The sequence below is a fragment of the Eschrichtius robustus genome, chromosome 3 (assembly GCF_028021215.1).
Source record: "Eschrichtius robustus isolate mEscRob2 chromosome 3, mEscRob2.pri, whole genome shotgun sequence".
Taxonomy (NCBI): domain Eukaryota; kingdom Metazoa; phylum Chordata; class Mammalia; order Artiodactyla; family Eschrichtiidae; genus Eschrichtius; species Eschrichtius robustus.
In genome coordinates, this window is record NC_090826.1 from 170938662 (window position 1) to 170954442 (window position 15781).

Here is a 15781-nt window from a genome sequence, read left to right on the forward strand (position 1 = left end):
TTTTTAAAGCACTTTTAAATCATTTTTAATTTCATGCTCTAATTTTTCAGAGCTTTCCAAGAAGTTTTATTCTTGGAATAGTTTTTATTCTTGGAATTGATTATAAAATTGCAAACACTAATGTTTAATGCCTTATTTTCTTCAAATTAGTCATTTTAATATTACATTTACATTTATATAGGGTTTTTATAGGTTACTAAGTGATTTCATTTACACCTTGTATTACATTTACACCTTGTATTATTCTAACAGTAGTGTAGTTAGGAAGGTAGGGACAGCTATTGTTATTTCCATTTTGCAGGTTAAAAAAAAGATCTCTGAAGGGTTAAATGATTTTCCTAAAATTGCACATAATAAATGGGAGTACCTCTTGGAAATTTTGAGTCTTTGGGCTTGTCACTGTCTCCAAAGGGATTATCTGTCTTTAGAGTTAAGGATTGTTTGCTTTTTATTTGATACTTTTAGCGATACTCTTGTATAATAGTATAATGATGTATTATTAAAATTATGACACCAGCTTTTTTTCACATACCAGATTGGCAAAGTTATATTTTGTTTTACTAATTATAGATAATCCTGAATAGGCTATGATAAGAAAGGCACCTTCACTTGAATTAGCAGTTAATGGCAAGAGGTTTCAGACCCTGGGTAGATGCATCAGATGGATTTAACCTAAATTCTGCTTCTAATTCTGGATTCAGCAAGTGGTTTAACTTCTCTAAGCTCAGCTTCCACGTTGTCAATATTGAGATTATGATATCTATTTCATGGGTTGAATGTGAGGATTGAACAGGATAATGAAAGGAAATAACTTAACATAGAACACAGTATATACTATAAGATCTTCACTTAGTGTTTTTAGAAGTAAAACAGCCGAAAAGCTATCAAATTAAATGTAAATCTCATTGTGAAGAAAATAAAATACGGTCAGTTATAGGCGGACTCATTCCCTTGACTAATTCGTTTGCTGAAATACAATACCGTTCACTTACCTGCACAAGCACAGCATTTTAATTCCTATTAATTATGTTTCCTGTTTAACGCTAACCAGCCTTCAAAGGGGAATAAAACCTTTAGTGACTAACTCTGCCTGTATTTTCCCGTGTCTTTTCAGTAATGTATCCTGCATACGCGAAATGGGTGCAGTCCCACAGAGACCTGCCCATCAGGCTCAATCAGTGGTGCAATGTGGTGGTAGGTGCACACCCCTTCTTACATTCTTTCATTATTCTTCTTATTCATTTAAAAACACACACACACATATTTTTTTCTTGTTTTTGTATTCAAAGGATTGGGAGTATGGAAGCATTTTTGAAGTATTTTGGATTACAATTATGATTTCTTATTACTTACCATATAAAGTTGTTAACCAAAAATTGAAAAGCTCTCTCTAAAGATTAAATTGTGTTCTTGCCTCTTCCAGCGTTGGGAGTTCAAGCATCCTCAGCCTTTCCTACGTACTCGTGAATTCCTTTGGCAGGAAGGGCACAGTGCATTTGCTACATTTGAAGAGGCAGCAGAAGAGGTATAACAGTTGTCTTCCATATTAATTATGTTCTAATTCTTTGTCCAGGCTGTGCTTCCCCCCCCCCCCCTCCAGCTGTAAGTAATGCAGTGCTATCTATTTACATAGTAATCATTCAGTAAATAACTGTAAGTTGAAATTTGGTCTGATCTCAAAATGACATTAAAAGATAATTTCCTGGTATAAATTATTTTGTTCCTTAAAATTTATGTATCTGTTAAAAGAAAAAACAAGTCAATTCAAATGTACGTGGACTTAAGAAACTGCTTACTGAAATTTTATTAGAAAATGTGCCGTTTTAAATTTTCAGATGAAAATAGTTTTGGACTTCAATGTATAGAAGAAATTATAATCCCATGGGTGAAATTAATTATCCTTCAGGAGATTTTTTACCTTGGTTACTGTGTATCTTTCATAAGCATTTATTTTCTCTTACATTCTAAAGTTATTTATATTTAAAAAAATTATTCCACTTATTTGCATACTGCTTTGTTGAATGTTTTAATAAATTCACACTGGCTGCTTTGACCTTTCCAAAAAAAAAGATTTTTATTGTTTGAAGTGCTTTTCCCACCACAATTAGTTTTTTTTTTTCTTTTCTTTTTTAATACACTTATTTATTTTATTTATTTTATTTTTGGCTGCTTTGGGCCTTTGTCGTTGCTGCGCGGGCTTTCTCTAGTTGTGGCTAGCGGGGGCTACTCTTCGTTGCAGTGCGCAGGCTTCTCATTGCAGTGGCTTCTCTTGTTGCAGAGCACGGGATCTAGGCGTGTGGGCTTCAGTAGTTGCGACGTGTGGGCTCAGTAGTTGTGGCTTGCAGGCTCTAGAGCGCAGGTTCAGTAGTTGTGGCACACGGGCTTAGCTGCTCCGCGGCACGTGGGATCTTCCCGGACCAGGGCTCGGACCAGTGTCCCCTGCACTGGCAGGCAGATTCTTAACCACTGCGCCACCAGGGAAGCCCCACAATTAGTTTTAAATAGTACAGTTTTTATAGATCTATCATCAATAAATATGCCATAAATTTGAACACTTTTCATTTAAAACGTCGTTACAGGTTTTGCAGATACTTGACTTATATGCTCAGGTATATGAAGAACTCCTGGCAATTCCTGTTGTAAAGGGAAGAAAGACTGAAAAGGAGAAATTTGCGGGAGGAGACTACACAACTACAGTAGAAGCATTTATATCTGCCAGTGGAAGAGCTATCCAGGTATCAAACTGCTGCATAGGATTCCTAGGTGACTGTAAGCATAGCCTGTGGGCAGATCTGACAAGTGTCTTCTGTCATCAGAGAAGTAGACTCTTAAACATCAGTATATCACATGCTTTCTAAGGCCGTATTATCATTTCAGGCTAATCTGTCCCGTTCCCTGTAAACCTCCAAGGTCAGTTAAATCGAGGCTTATATCCTGAATTACCAAAGCATGGATCTTTTAAAAACCTTTGTAATTAAAGTAACTCCTATAAGCGGGGCTGCTCATAGCTGTATGCTACTATATATTTTTTGACTACTCTTCGTCTCTTTGTTTTATCAGTTATGCTTTAGAATCTTACTTACTGTAAACAATCAGGGAAGACAAAGCAGGTCCAGCGCCATTTTAAGGTGTGCGATCTTACAGTAATTATTTTCAAAGGCACTAAATAGGTTCTTAAAATTAAAGGATGTGTTTCTCTGTTTTAGGGAGCAACATCACATCATTTAGGGCAGAACTTTTCTAAAATGTTTGAAATCATGTTTGAAGATCCAAAGACACCAGGAGAGAAGCAATTTGCCTATCAGAACTCCTGGGGCCTGACAACTCGAACTCTTGGTGTTATGACCATGGTTCATGGGGACAACATGGGCTTAGTATTACCACCCCGTGTAGCCTGTGTTCAGGTAAGGAAAATATTTCTGTGTATCATTTCTTTTATAAAATACAAGCCATACTTAGCGAAGAAACGTTTGGAGTGTGATTTTTGTTTTTCTGAGTGTCATTCAGGTAGATTTCGCTGATACAGAAACAACGGTAGAATACGGTCTTAGACCTTGCTGTTGTGTAACTATGTATATTATTTGTGTTACTTTTTTTTACTCTTTTAATTTTTTTACCTACTTCATAAAAGTTTTAGAAATTATGTTTTGCATACTGATTTATAATAGGTTAAATGAAAAACAAATGTATTTAGCATGGACAAACAACATGCAGCTGTTAAATAGTTGCTAGATAATCTGCGTAGATTAGAAACCATACAAGTTGATGTGTGTGAAGGTTCATAGTCACTAGGCGGTTTTGGCTCCTGGATACTAGGTGGTGATGTGACTTCATTACTTCCGTATACCGCTCCTTTGTATAAATTTGTGATACTGTGCTGGATTCTAGGTGGTGGTTATTCCTTGTGGCATTACAAATGCGCTTTCTGAAGAAGACAGAGATGCTCTGATTGCAAAATGCAATGATTATCGAAGGCGGTTACTCAGTGTTAATATTCGAGTTAGAGCTGATTTGCGAGATAACTATTCACCAGGTTGGAAGTTCAATCACTGGGAGCTCAAGGTAAATTCTTCAGTTGCATATTTCACTCCCATGCTCCCAATTTGGATTTTTGTTACGTTAGAATTAAAGTGATCGTGAAGACCTTGTTTATGGTTAATAAACCTCATATGGTTGTTACTAAAATGTTTATATCAAGAATTCATAAAATAAATACGTTGTTTAAATAGACTATCAGAATAGTGGTGCATGGGCATCAACTAGCTGTCATTGTTACAGCTAATCAGAGATTAATTTCATACTTGGTTTCTCACACCACATTGTTTCACAGCAGTTTGTTGATTTTCATTTTCTATACTCAAGGCTAGTCTAAATTCTGGTTTAATGTTTCTGATATAACTTTTATTTATTGCACATTGTCATTAATAGATGATCTGTATTCTTTATTCCATTTTTCAAACTTCTGGAATTTAACTTTTTTCTTACGATGAAACGGGATCTTGTTAGAAGTAGCAATTAGGAGTCAAGAATTTATAAACTCATATTACAGGCAGTGGATGAGAAGGTGTAGTGACATTGCAGCTTCAGTCTTTCAAATGTGGAAGCTCAGTAATACTGGGATTATTCAGTGTACTTGTCGGGTTCCCAAAGTTGCTAATCTTTATCCCTTTATTTGTTTTAAATGGCCCCTAAGAGAAATCTCTGTGCTGAAGAATAGTAGTTATATTGATACTGCTTTCCTTTTTGTAATATATCTTTTCCTTTAACGAAGGAAAAAATTTATTACTCTCTTACCTTTAATGAAGACTTTAAAGGTGAATATTTTCTCTGTAACTTCCCTTTAATTGCAGTCTGTTTTTACTTACTTTGAAATAGTGGTTGTGTGATTGCAGTAATACCTTGCTAAACCCATTTGTACTTGCCTGAGGTACCAAAAAGAAACCTGTTCCTTGCTACTAGCTGGATTGAAAGGGAAGAACGAAAGTCATCCACACTTACTTCTGTGTCTCTCCTCTTTCCCTTTCTCTTTCATCTCACTCCTCCTCCTCGGACTGACTTGCCTTTGTCTCTGTCCCTCTTCTTTGCAGTACCCTGGTGAACCTGTACTATGTGGGGGAGGCATCTTAGTATGGCTTGGCTCCGCTGCAGCGTCCTTGTCTACAGTAGTTAGGAAAGAAAACAAAGTTCCTAAGTGCTAAACTTGGGGCCGAAAATTAAAGAACAATGAGAAAGAGAGTTCGTTAGCTAGTGAAAAGTACCGCTAGTGCATTTAAGGCCAGGAATTTCCGAGGAAAGAAAACAGTTTGGGAGATCTAGATGCATATTTATTTGATAGTGATTCACTTTGTAAAGTGTGTGCACGTGTGTGTGTGTGTGTGTGTGTGTGTGTGTGTGTGTGATGTATGTATTGTGAGGCTCACCCAGATTAATAAATGAGGTGTATGGTTTGGTTGCCAGACTAGGACCCAGCGACTGACTCCCATAACTCTTCGTTAGAAAATAGGGGAAAATAATATGAGTGAATTAACTACTTTTTTTTTTTTTTTTTTTACTGTATTGGATGATTAAGATAATTTTGTGTTGCTGTTGAAAGCCAAACAAAAAACAGGAGTCCCTTATAAGTAAATTCGTAACTAGTTACTTAGAAAAACTACCAACAAAATACATGCCTCTTGTATGACTTGGCCTCAGATGATCTTTCCACTTTTGTTTTCCGTTATCCCCTTTCATAGATCTTTTCTCTCTTCTCAGTCTATTTTTCCACCTCTGTGTCTTTGCTTGTGCTGTTTCTTCCACTTGGGTTATAGAATTTTTTATCATGAAACAAACACAAATTTACAATAAAGGAAGTACAGTACAAAAATTTTTTTCCCTGCCTGAACCATTTGAAAACAAGATGCTACCTTGATGCCCCATCACTCTACAAACATGTTCTCCTGTATAATCACAATAAAGCCTATAAAATTAGGATGTTAACATTGAGATTTATTGCCATCTAATTCTAGGACCCGTTCAGGTTTTGTGAGTTGTCCAACTAGTGTCCTTCATAGCAGAAGGGGATCTAGTTCAGAATTATGTGTTGCATACAGTTATCATGCCCCTTTAGTCTCTTTTAGTCTGGAATAGTTCCTCAGTTTTTCTTTAGTTATCATGGTCTTGACATTCCTCGCTAGCTTTTTACTTAATTAAAATTTTTTATGGACCCATGGTTTCTGAGATTATTCAGTGGGTTATAATCTGTTACTATTATTATTTATTTTGATGCTCAAATTTGTCTTTTGTGGGACCAGTAGGATCCCTTAAAGCTAACTTTTGTGTTCTTTAGCACGTCCTTGCTTTTTGGCAGAAGATCTTGTAGGGTTTATCTTGTTCTCTCTCTCTCCCCCAACTCTGCAATTAGCCATATCTCTAAGAAGCCCTGGTTCTTTTTAAGAAAGAATGGTATTTAGTGCGGGTGTGCCCGTCACTTTTGAGCTCTCACTGCTTCCAAGCCTTCTCAGTAGATGGGGCTACGGAATGCGTGTGCGTGTGTACATACACACACACACACGTACGTACGTACTCACATGTATTTACATCTGTTTTTCTGTATCCATCTATGTTATTTGATAACCGTGAGTTCACACTGATACCTTCAATTCCAGTCAAAACCCACGTGACCCCATCTAGTTTTCTCCCATTCCATATTTTAACTCTCTTCTCTGACAGTGAAAAACCTAGCTCCAGTTGTCCTTAGTATGTTTATTTGATCGGTCCCCGCTGTGTTCATCCACTCTCTCGTTGCTGTTGCCACCCACTCCCCGGCATGAGTGCCCTCCTCATCCCTCATGGGCTCTGACACCCCGTGCCAGGCTCTTCTCCTGTGAAGATGCCTTTTCACCCAGCTGCAGCTTCAAAACCTTGCTCTGAGCTGTCCCAGCTCTCCCCTTTTCCAGTACAGGATGTAGTTCTATTGCATTTTATTGTCATGTCTTTTTAGTTTCCTTTAATCAGAAGTAGTTCCTCAGCCTTTCTTTGTCATTCGTGGCATTGACATTTTTGTAAATATAGGTCAGTTGTTTTATAGTACGTTCTTCAATTCTGATGAATTTACTCATTAATTTTTGCCTTCTCCAGTAACTTTTCTTCTCTCTTCCGACTGAGGATAGTTTCTCACTTTCGATTTTCTGTACTGATTTTTATTATTTGTATGCATGCCTTATTTACCCTGCAAAACATGAAGCTTCTTGAGGACAGGATCTCTTTCTTATTCATCTTTTAAATCTCATTGCACTTAACACTGTTTCTTACACATGCATGCATTGCATGAATAAAGAAAACAATAAAATAATGTAATAGTATATGATCAGAAACTCGGGCGGTGGAGCCCAGCAGTCTGTGCTTTGACAAGCCCTTCAGTGATTCTGACGCTCAGGGTAGAGCAGCCAGAGCTAGGGCTTCCCAACCAAAGCACACCACGTGCCATGAATGAGTCAGGGATGTACCCAGGTGGCTTGGGGTGGCTTCAGCCTCAAGAAGCCTTCTGTATTTACCCCCGTGTGCCATACAGTGTAATTTTCTATGTGTGCTGTTACGGGAGAGAAGTTAGGAACACTGAGCTAGACAACTGCAGCCACCCTCACGTTTCCCCGTTAAACTCTTAGCTCAGAACCACCCGGGCAGTACCGTCTTTCCTTAGGTTTATGCCTTCTCATTGGAAGAGGTTTCTGTAATATCTCAGGAGTATTACCTACTTTTTAAAGTGCTTTGTTTCTGTCTTTGTTTTTTGGATTTTTATGATTTATGGTAGATAAAGCCATGGAATAAGTCTATATATTCAGTTGGAGACATGCATGTATTATGTTTAACTGCCTTTTTCCTAGGGAGTTCCGGTTAGACTTGAAGTTGGGCCACGTGATATGAAGAGCTGTCAGTTTGTTGCTGTCAGACGAGACACTGGAGAAAAGCTGACGGTTGCTGAAAATGAGGCTGAGACGAAACTTCACGCTATATTGGAAGACATCCATGTTAACCTCTTTACCCGGTCAGTTCCTTAGAGTTGCTTGTGTCTCTCATCTTCACATTGTGCTCAGCCTTTGAGATATATACCAAGGAATCCTTGATTGCCCCAATGGGAGGTACTCTTTCCCTCTGAACTCTCATGGTTCTTAATTGGCCTTTCTCTTTGTGATTTTTAACTTGTATTATGAATGTTTTGCTGTATGCTTTCTGCTCCCTACTAAGTTTGCAGTGATGGACTGTCTGCCCCATGGAGTAATTTGGGTTAATTTTAGATCCAGGCTTTCATGGTATATAAAATTTGAGGGACAAAGGCATTGAGTCTCACCTGTTGGACACACATTAGCAGCACCTGGGAGTCTTTTCAGACTACTTGTGCCTGGGACTCTCCCCAAGGGATGTTAATTTAATTGGTCTAGAATGGGCCTGGCACCTAGAGTATTAAATGCTCCCTAGGTGATTATGATGTGTCACGAAGGCTAAGAACCTCCTGATTGGGATTGGGGGTGAAAGGTGAGGGGAGGCCTCGGGGCTGCCCTGACTTCTGGAGAGGGGACTTTTAGAATCACAGATCTCAAGGCAGAGTCACTAGAAGATTGGTGGCATATGTGTGGCACCCTATTTTCTTTCCTACCCACCTGAAGCAGAGAGGAAGGACCATGGCCACTGGGGATAGAGGCTCAGTTCCTAAGGGAGAGTGGTGCCTGTATCTTACTCGTTTATCTTCTAATACCTTGTGCCTGATTCATATTCATGTTCAATAAATCTTGCATTTAAGGAGTGAACCAGTTTTAACTTTGGCTTTGGTGCTTATTTATGTGATTTTAGGCAAGTGATTTTGCTTCTCTTGGCTTGCTTGCCCTAAAATGCGAATGATAATATATCTTTTGAAGGGTTACTTCATGGATTTATTTGGCCTACAAATTCATAATTCATGTGAAGTTCATCTGAACGCAGAACAGGCGATACTGTCAGAGGCGAAAGATTAGAAAGCTGCCTGTCCTTGTTGCTACCATTCGAATAGTGCTCTCAGTGCAGACGTGCTTTTCCAAAGATTCTCCTCAGGATCACCTGGGAGCTTTGGGAACAGAAACTTACCTGAGCCTCGTACCTGGAGATTCTGATTCATTAGTTTTAAGATACCTTCAGGTCGGGCTTCCCTGGTGGCACAGCGGTTAAGAATCCACCTGCCAATGCAGGGGACACGGGTTCGAGCCCTGGTCCGGGAAGATCCCACATGCTGTGGAGAAACTAAGCCCGTGTGCCACAACTACTGAGCCTGCGCTCTAGAGCCCGCAAGCCACACCTACTGAGCTCACGCACCTAGAGCCTGTGCTCCGCAACAAGAGAAGCCACTGCAATGAGAAGTCTGCGTACTGGAACGAAGAGTAGCCCCAGCTCGCCACAACTAGGGAAAGCCCCCGCGCAACAACGAAGACCCAATGCAGCCAAAAATAAATAAATAAATAAATAAATAAATTTATTTTTAAAAAAAGATACCTTCAGGTTATCTGTAATGTTAAAATGCTCTCTCTGTGATACACATGTACACCCTTGGTTGGAAAACCACTGCTTTAGTGACTAAAAAGCAGGGTTATTTGTTGACATTTTTATTCAGTAAATTTATTAATGTAAGTTGCTTAAAGGTGCATTTTTCTCCCTCCTTAAGGCTTCAGCCTGGGAAGTGGCGAGTTCCTTCCTCTGCATCTCATTGGCTGTAACTTAGTCACTTGGGCCCACCTCACTGCAAAAAAGTTAGAAGAAAAGGAAACAGATGTGGTGGATAGCTAGCAGTTGCTTCCAGGGTCCACACAGTCTAGCCCTGAGGTTCAGAAAAGAAAAATATGCCTTCTCTTCCTTGGTCACCACCTCATGTAATGTGTGACTTTGAGTGTGGAAGAGAATATTTATTCCCATTTCTGAAACCTGAGGTTCTTACAAAAGACTTACATAGTATGTGAAAATAGCTCGAATAATGTATATTTATGTGTTTTTCCTTTCTTAAACATTTTCATGCCTTTGTATTTGATTCTAACAATTTGATATGGTAGTTAGATTTGAATATTTTTCCAGTTTTGTAGAAGGGAAAACTAAGACCCCAGAGGTTTAAATAATAACCCACTCTTGTAGGTAATAAGTGGTAATGCCAAGAATTAGCATGTTGATCAGTAGAGATTTAATGGCTGTTACAGAAGTGATTGTTACCTGTATGTGCTTGGCAAATTCTCCATTCATTTAGTGTTCACGATTATGCAGTGATGAGCTAACTGAGATTTGCTGAATGTCACTGCTAGAGACAGAGTTGAGGTTCATATTGAATTCTTCTCTCTTCCAGGTTATTATTCTTTCATTAAATTATGCCATTTAAAAAAAAAACTTTGTCATATGAGTAAGAAAAAATATGTATTCTTTTCTAATTGTTTGTTAGGGCTTCTGAAGACCTTAAGACTCATATGGTTGTGGCTAATACAATGGAGGACTTTCAGAAGGAGCTTGATTCTGGGAAGGTAAGAGACTTCCGCGAAGTTTTGAATATAAACATATTTCAATAAATGGTATTTTAAGACTCACTGAATTTATGCATGATGTTAATCCCTCTTTCAAAGCCTGTCACACAAAAGGATTATATATTACTCAGCATTACATACTCTTGTTTTCCGCTGTCTTTCCTGCAGCATTACAACATTATATCATTTTTGGATAACACTGTAAACTGATTATGTAACAGTTTTTTTCCCATGCTCATTTTGCTGGCTGAACAAAATTCATTCTGTATGACCCCTAATATTTTTATTATTGAAAAATTTTGTTTTCTCAGTTTGATGTAAGTTCCTAAAGTAAGCATTGTTCTAGTTTTAGAAATGTACAGATCCTAAAATAAGGAAGGCCCGTTTCTATTCTCTGAGCATATATACTTACCCAGCTCTTAATTGACTGAACTTTCTGAATAATAAAAGAAACATATTACTTATTTCTAAGTCTGTTTTTGAGAATGAGTGTGTACTTCTGGATTCCTTAAAACTACACAGGTTTCCCTAATGGCTCTTTAAGATTTTCAGCTTTATGTGTTGTGTGTGTGCAGAAGTTGCCAGCCGAAACTTAATTTTCATAAAGAAGAGGTCTTGATTTGCAAAGTTATTAATTCCTGGAATGAATCACTTATGAACTTTAGTATTTTGGTGCACATGTTTGATTATACAGCCAGTCCTGTGTCCCCAGGTTATAAATGAGAAAACCATGGACCAGAGTCTAATAAATAAATTACCCCAAGCCGTACAGAAGCAGACCTGGTATTAGAATTTAGATTTCTCTTCTGATTCAGCTTAACACATTACTGACTGGGGGATTTTTGCAGAAACTAATGCCTGTGGCCATAATACATCTCTGGTCAAAAGTGTGTTAATGTACTTTCTTCTGTATCTTTTTTTTTTTTTTTTTTTAATTCGTGGTGAGGGTATGAGACAAAATTTTGCTTGGTTATGTTCATTCCCTCCTAATATGTCTCTTATTGCATGAGCTGAGAAAATGTTAATCTCTCTGGCTCTCAGTTTACTAATCTGTGAAATGAGTACAAAATAGATGGTATCAAAACCCCCTTCAGATCATAACTCTTCAGTATTTAGCCTTCTGTTATTCTTGGTTTATTGCCCTTGTAATCTTCCACCTTTCTGGTGTCCATAATTTGCCATGTGACTTCAAACTGTATACTTCTAATCTCTGTTTCTTCTAGCCCTCTGCCTGGAGAATGGATAGCCATCTGATTCTGTGTATATTTTTTCTTTCACTCTAATTTATTTTTTATAATTTTTTGTTCCATTAATTGTTGACTTTTAAAATTTCCTGTATTATAGAAACATGGTAGTCACTTTTACAGTACAGTCTTAAAGACATTGCATAAGAGTTAATAAATCGATAGAGTATCAGTTAATCCATTGCTGTCAAAGAAATGAATCTCAGCAGATATTAATGGAATCATATCTTTTATTCTAATATTAGATAAGATACAGGAGAGATTTCAACATCTCTCCTGAACCAGAATGTAGTATTTTAGTTGTGTGTCCGAAGATCATGTAGAGATCAAAGCAGATTTTGTTTCCTGTATTCAGTAGTCAGTTTCATCCCTCATCTCACCTCACGTTGGTCAGCTTAGGTATGTTGACTGACCATCAAGCAAGCTTTGAGGCTGTTGTATATAAAGTTGGATTTACTGGGTGGGGAGAAGGAGGAAGGGATCTTCAGAACTTGAATGTAGGTGAGAGTTTGATTTTCTACTCTTCCCTGTTGGTATAAATGAAAAATAACATTTTTTTTATGTCTGATTTATAGGACTTGATTTTAGCAAATTTTTCCAAGGGGATATGATCTTAATTGAATGAAAAATAAATGTCATTTATATGTAACATACTTATTACTGTTGACATTCATTATTAATCTGTCGATCAATGATTTTTGAGTCTTAATATTTCTCATCATTACCATTTTCTGCTGCAGAGTTCAAGATATATATTGTAAAAGATTGTGTCTTTTTAAAAGATAGATGTAGAAATAATAAAAGACAAAAAGGTAAAAACCTTTCCGTGGCTGAATAAATAGCCTAAAAATGCATGTTCTCCTTTCATATTAATGAATTATGTGTGTAGTAAAAAGAAATTTCAGGTCATATCATCTAAACTTCACTTTGAAGCTAGAAAGAATTAAAACACGGTTTTTTTTTTTTTTAAATAAAATTATCATTTATGAGTCCAAATACATTTAATAACAGCTTTCGTTGAATTTGTTCATATGCTGCACCATTTTAAATTTTAAAAATTATTATTTTAGAAATACTTTCTCAAGGCTTAGTGATTTTTATTTTTTGCTTGGAGAAAAGAAAATAAGACTACTTACTGTAAACTTTGTGAAAGTTATTTAAAAAATAGCTTTAAGTGTTGTGAGTTAACACAAGTAAAATTTCTGAGAAACCAAATTTATTATTCAAAAACATTCTTTGTAATTGTCTTAATCTTTTTATCATTACATAATTAGAGACTGATTAAAGTTTTCCCCCTATTCTGTCTTTTGGAATGAATTGTAATTCTTTTATGAATGTACAGTTTTTTCATGCTTTTTGTTTGTATAAATGCTGATGATTTACCAAGTTTCAATACAGGTGAGTAACTTTGTGTTATTTCAGCTCTTATATCTCTAGGTTTGTTTTTGCTTCAGTTTTCATTGAACAGTTTCTATATTTAAATTTTATATTATTTATATATCCAATAATTATTAATTTTATATTATTTGTATATTTAATTAAAATATTTATATATTTAAAATAACTATATAATTGTTAATATATAATTTAAGTATATATTTTAAAACCTGTACTAAAATTTTTCAAAATACTTGTTATTACCTTCCTTTCCACCTTCCCTTCACCCGTTCGTCCCACCCACCATGCCTAGAAGTTGACCGCCTCTTTATTGTCTTAATGCACATCATGAAAATAACAGTTTATCAACTGTGGGAATTAGACTAACATATTTTGCTTAATCAACACAAGAGACGTAGAAAACTAACCCTTCCTTGCCCTGCAGTAACGTTCTCCTGTTGAATTACTCGTTTTTTTGTAATGTCCTCATCTCTATTTACTTTTACTTTACTTCTTAGAGAAACCTTTTGAAAAATGTTTAACCAAATCCCAAGTGCAAGGAAGGGTTTCCAGAAGGGGCTCGATTTGAGCATGGAAGGTGTGGCTGGGACTAGTTGATGGGAAGTTGGCAAAGAAGCTGGATGACCTTCTAGTTGCTTTTAAACTAGCATTTCTAATGTTTGGGAATTATCCATGTCTTTGATCTCTCTGCTACTAACAGGAATTTTTTATAGGACTAATGCATAATTATTATTGCAGAGAAGCGTCATTTTGAAGTAGACATGCGATGAAAAATTTAAGATTAACAGCTGTGAGAGATCTTAATTCTTGTCTAGTCCAGTATCCACATTTTACAGAAGAAAACTCAGGGCTAGAGATTTTCATATAGGCAGTGAATTTCAAAATTAGGATAAAATCCCAGGTCTCTTGATTCTCTGCCTATTACTCTCTTTTTTTTTTTTTTTTTTTTTTTAACATTTATTAATTTATTTGGTTGTGCTGGGTCTTCGTTGTGGCAGCTGGGCTTGTTAGTTGCAGTTCTCCAACGCCTCATTTGCGGCACACAGGCTCCTTAGTTGTGGCATGTGAACTCTTAGTTGCGGCATGCACGTGGGATCTAGTTCCCTGACCAGGGATCGAACCCGGCCGGGCCCCCTGCATTGGGAGCGCAGAGTCTTAACTGCTGCACCACCAGGGACGTCCCACTGCCTATTATTCTATATGGTCTATGAAAGAAAATTTGAGAGGTTTTTGTTTCTGATACAAAATGATTTTTGATTTTTTTTTTTTTTTTTTTTGACTTTTAAAATACCCTTGGACTTGAAAAATGATTCACTTACCTATAACATGTTAAGAACAGCACGGTTTTTTTTTATAAGGACGTATAAAGTGAGGTTTGCTTGATTGTTAATTGTTATCTTAACAACAGCTTAAAAATCAGTTTACTATTTGTTCTTTCCCCTCTATCCTCCTCGTAACCACGTGGCCAGGTAGAGCAGGCAGCAGTGCAAATTTGAAATGAAAAAGATTCGAAATTCACCCTTTGTTCCTTCTCTTCAGCACTATGTTGCAGCCAGTTTATTTGGACATTTAAGTGTATTGCAAAGATTCTTTGTTACATCCGGATGTTATATGATGTGTGGGTTTGGGATAGTGAAAGACATTCTTTGTTATCTCGAGTACCTCTGAGCAGAGTTGCTAGCAGGTTTGCAAAAATACCATGGCCTGAAAAAGACTGGGAGACCTATCCTGTTTGCTTATAGGTTTAATAGAGAACTCAAATGTTCCTTTTACAGAATGTAAATACTGAACGTTTTTCCTTGTTAGATTGCTCAGATTCCATTCTGTGGGGAAATGGACTGTGAAGATTGGATCAAAAAGACCACTGCCAGGTAAGATAGTTACATGTAACAGATAAAACCCACGAGGTATTGCAGTGAAAAAGAATAGAAATGTATGGCATAAAAGAATGGAGTTCTTATTTGTTTTTAATTTCAGGGATCAAGATCTTGAACCTGGTGCCCCGTCGATGGGAGCTAAAAGCCTTTGCATCCCCTTCAGACCACTCTGTGAGCTGCAGCCTGGAGCCCAGTGCGTCTGCGGCAAGAACCCTGCCAAGTTCTACACCTTGTTTGGTCGTAGTTACTAAGGGATAAGACAAAACCCCGTCTCCAACCCTCCTCACTTTTTAAGAAGTTGATACTATTATCTTCCCAGATATAGACAGTTTTATGATTTTTTTTTTTTTAAATAAAGGATCTAAAAGGAGGTCACATGAGAAAAATACCTATTCTTATGCCTAAATAGTGGAAAAGAGATTTTTCTGTAAACAACCCCAGTAATAAATATCATGAACTAATACTGTTCCATGTATTCATTTGTTTCCAAAATACCTGAATTCTGTGCTACAGAGAAATTCCTATGAAGAGGTGAAGATAACTGCTCTGATCTAAGTATCCCTCATGTTTCAGACCTTGAACCACCAGTTTCCTGTTTCTTCTCTGTTGGAGTACTTCTTTTCCGTAACTCCTACTGAATTTAAAATTGCCCTAAATCTTTCTGATTAAAAAGCAAAACACAACCACGAATGTAACAAAAAAGATTTCTACTGAGCTCCTCTCCCCCTCTTGTGTCTCGTAGTTACTATGGCATCTT

The 15781-nt window shown here is 37.0% G+C and overlaps 1 protein-coding gene across 1 annotated transcript in view; it reads left to right on the forward strand.

The window, feature by feature from the left end:
* Positions 1-15485, forward strand: part of EPRS1 (glutamyl-prolyl-tRNA synthetase 1) — a 67561-nt gene extending 52076 nt beyond the window's left edge. Inside the window, exons 24-32 of the mRNA XM_068541805.1 lie at positions 1115-1194; positions 1424-1525; positions 2580-2735; positions 3207-3404; positions 3889-4062; positions 7863-8023; positions 10427-10505; positions 14954-15018; positions 15125-15485. Coding sequence (XP_068397906.1) covers positions 1115-1194; positions 1424-1525; positions 2580-2735; positions 3207-3404; positions 3889-4062; positions 7863-8023; positions 10427-10505; positions 14954-15018; positions 15125-15275 — 1166 coding nt within the window. The 3' untranslated portion in view covers positions 15276-15485. The remainder of the gene's footprint in view (positions 1-1114; positions 1195-1423; positions 1526-2579; positions 2736-3206; positions 3405-3888; positions 4063-7862; positions 8024-10426; positions 10506-14953; positions 15019-15124) is intronic.
* Positions 15486-15781: the final 296 nt, after the last annotated feature.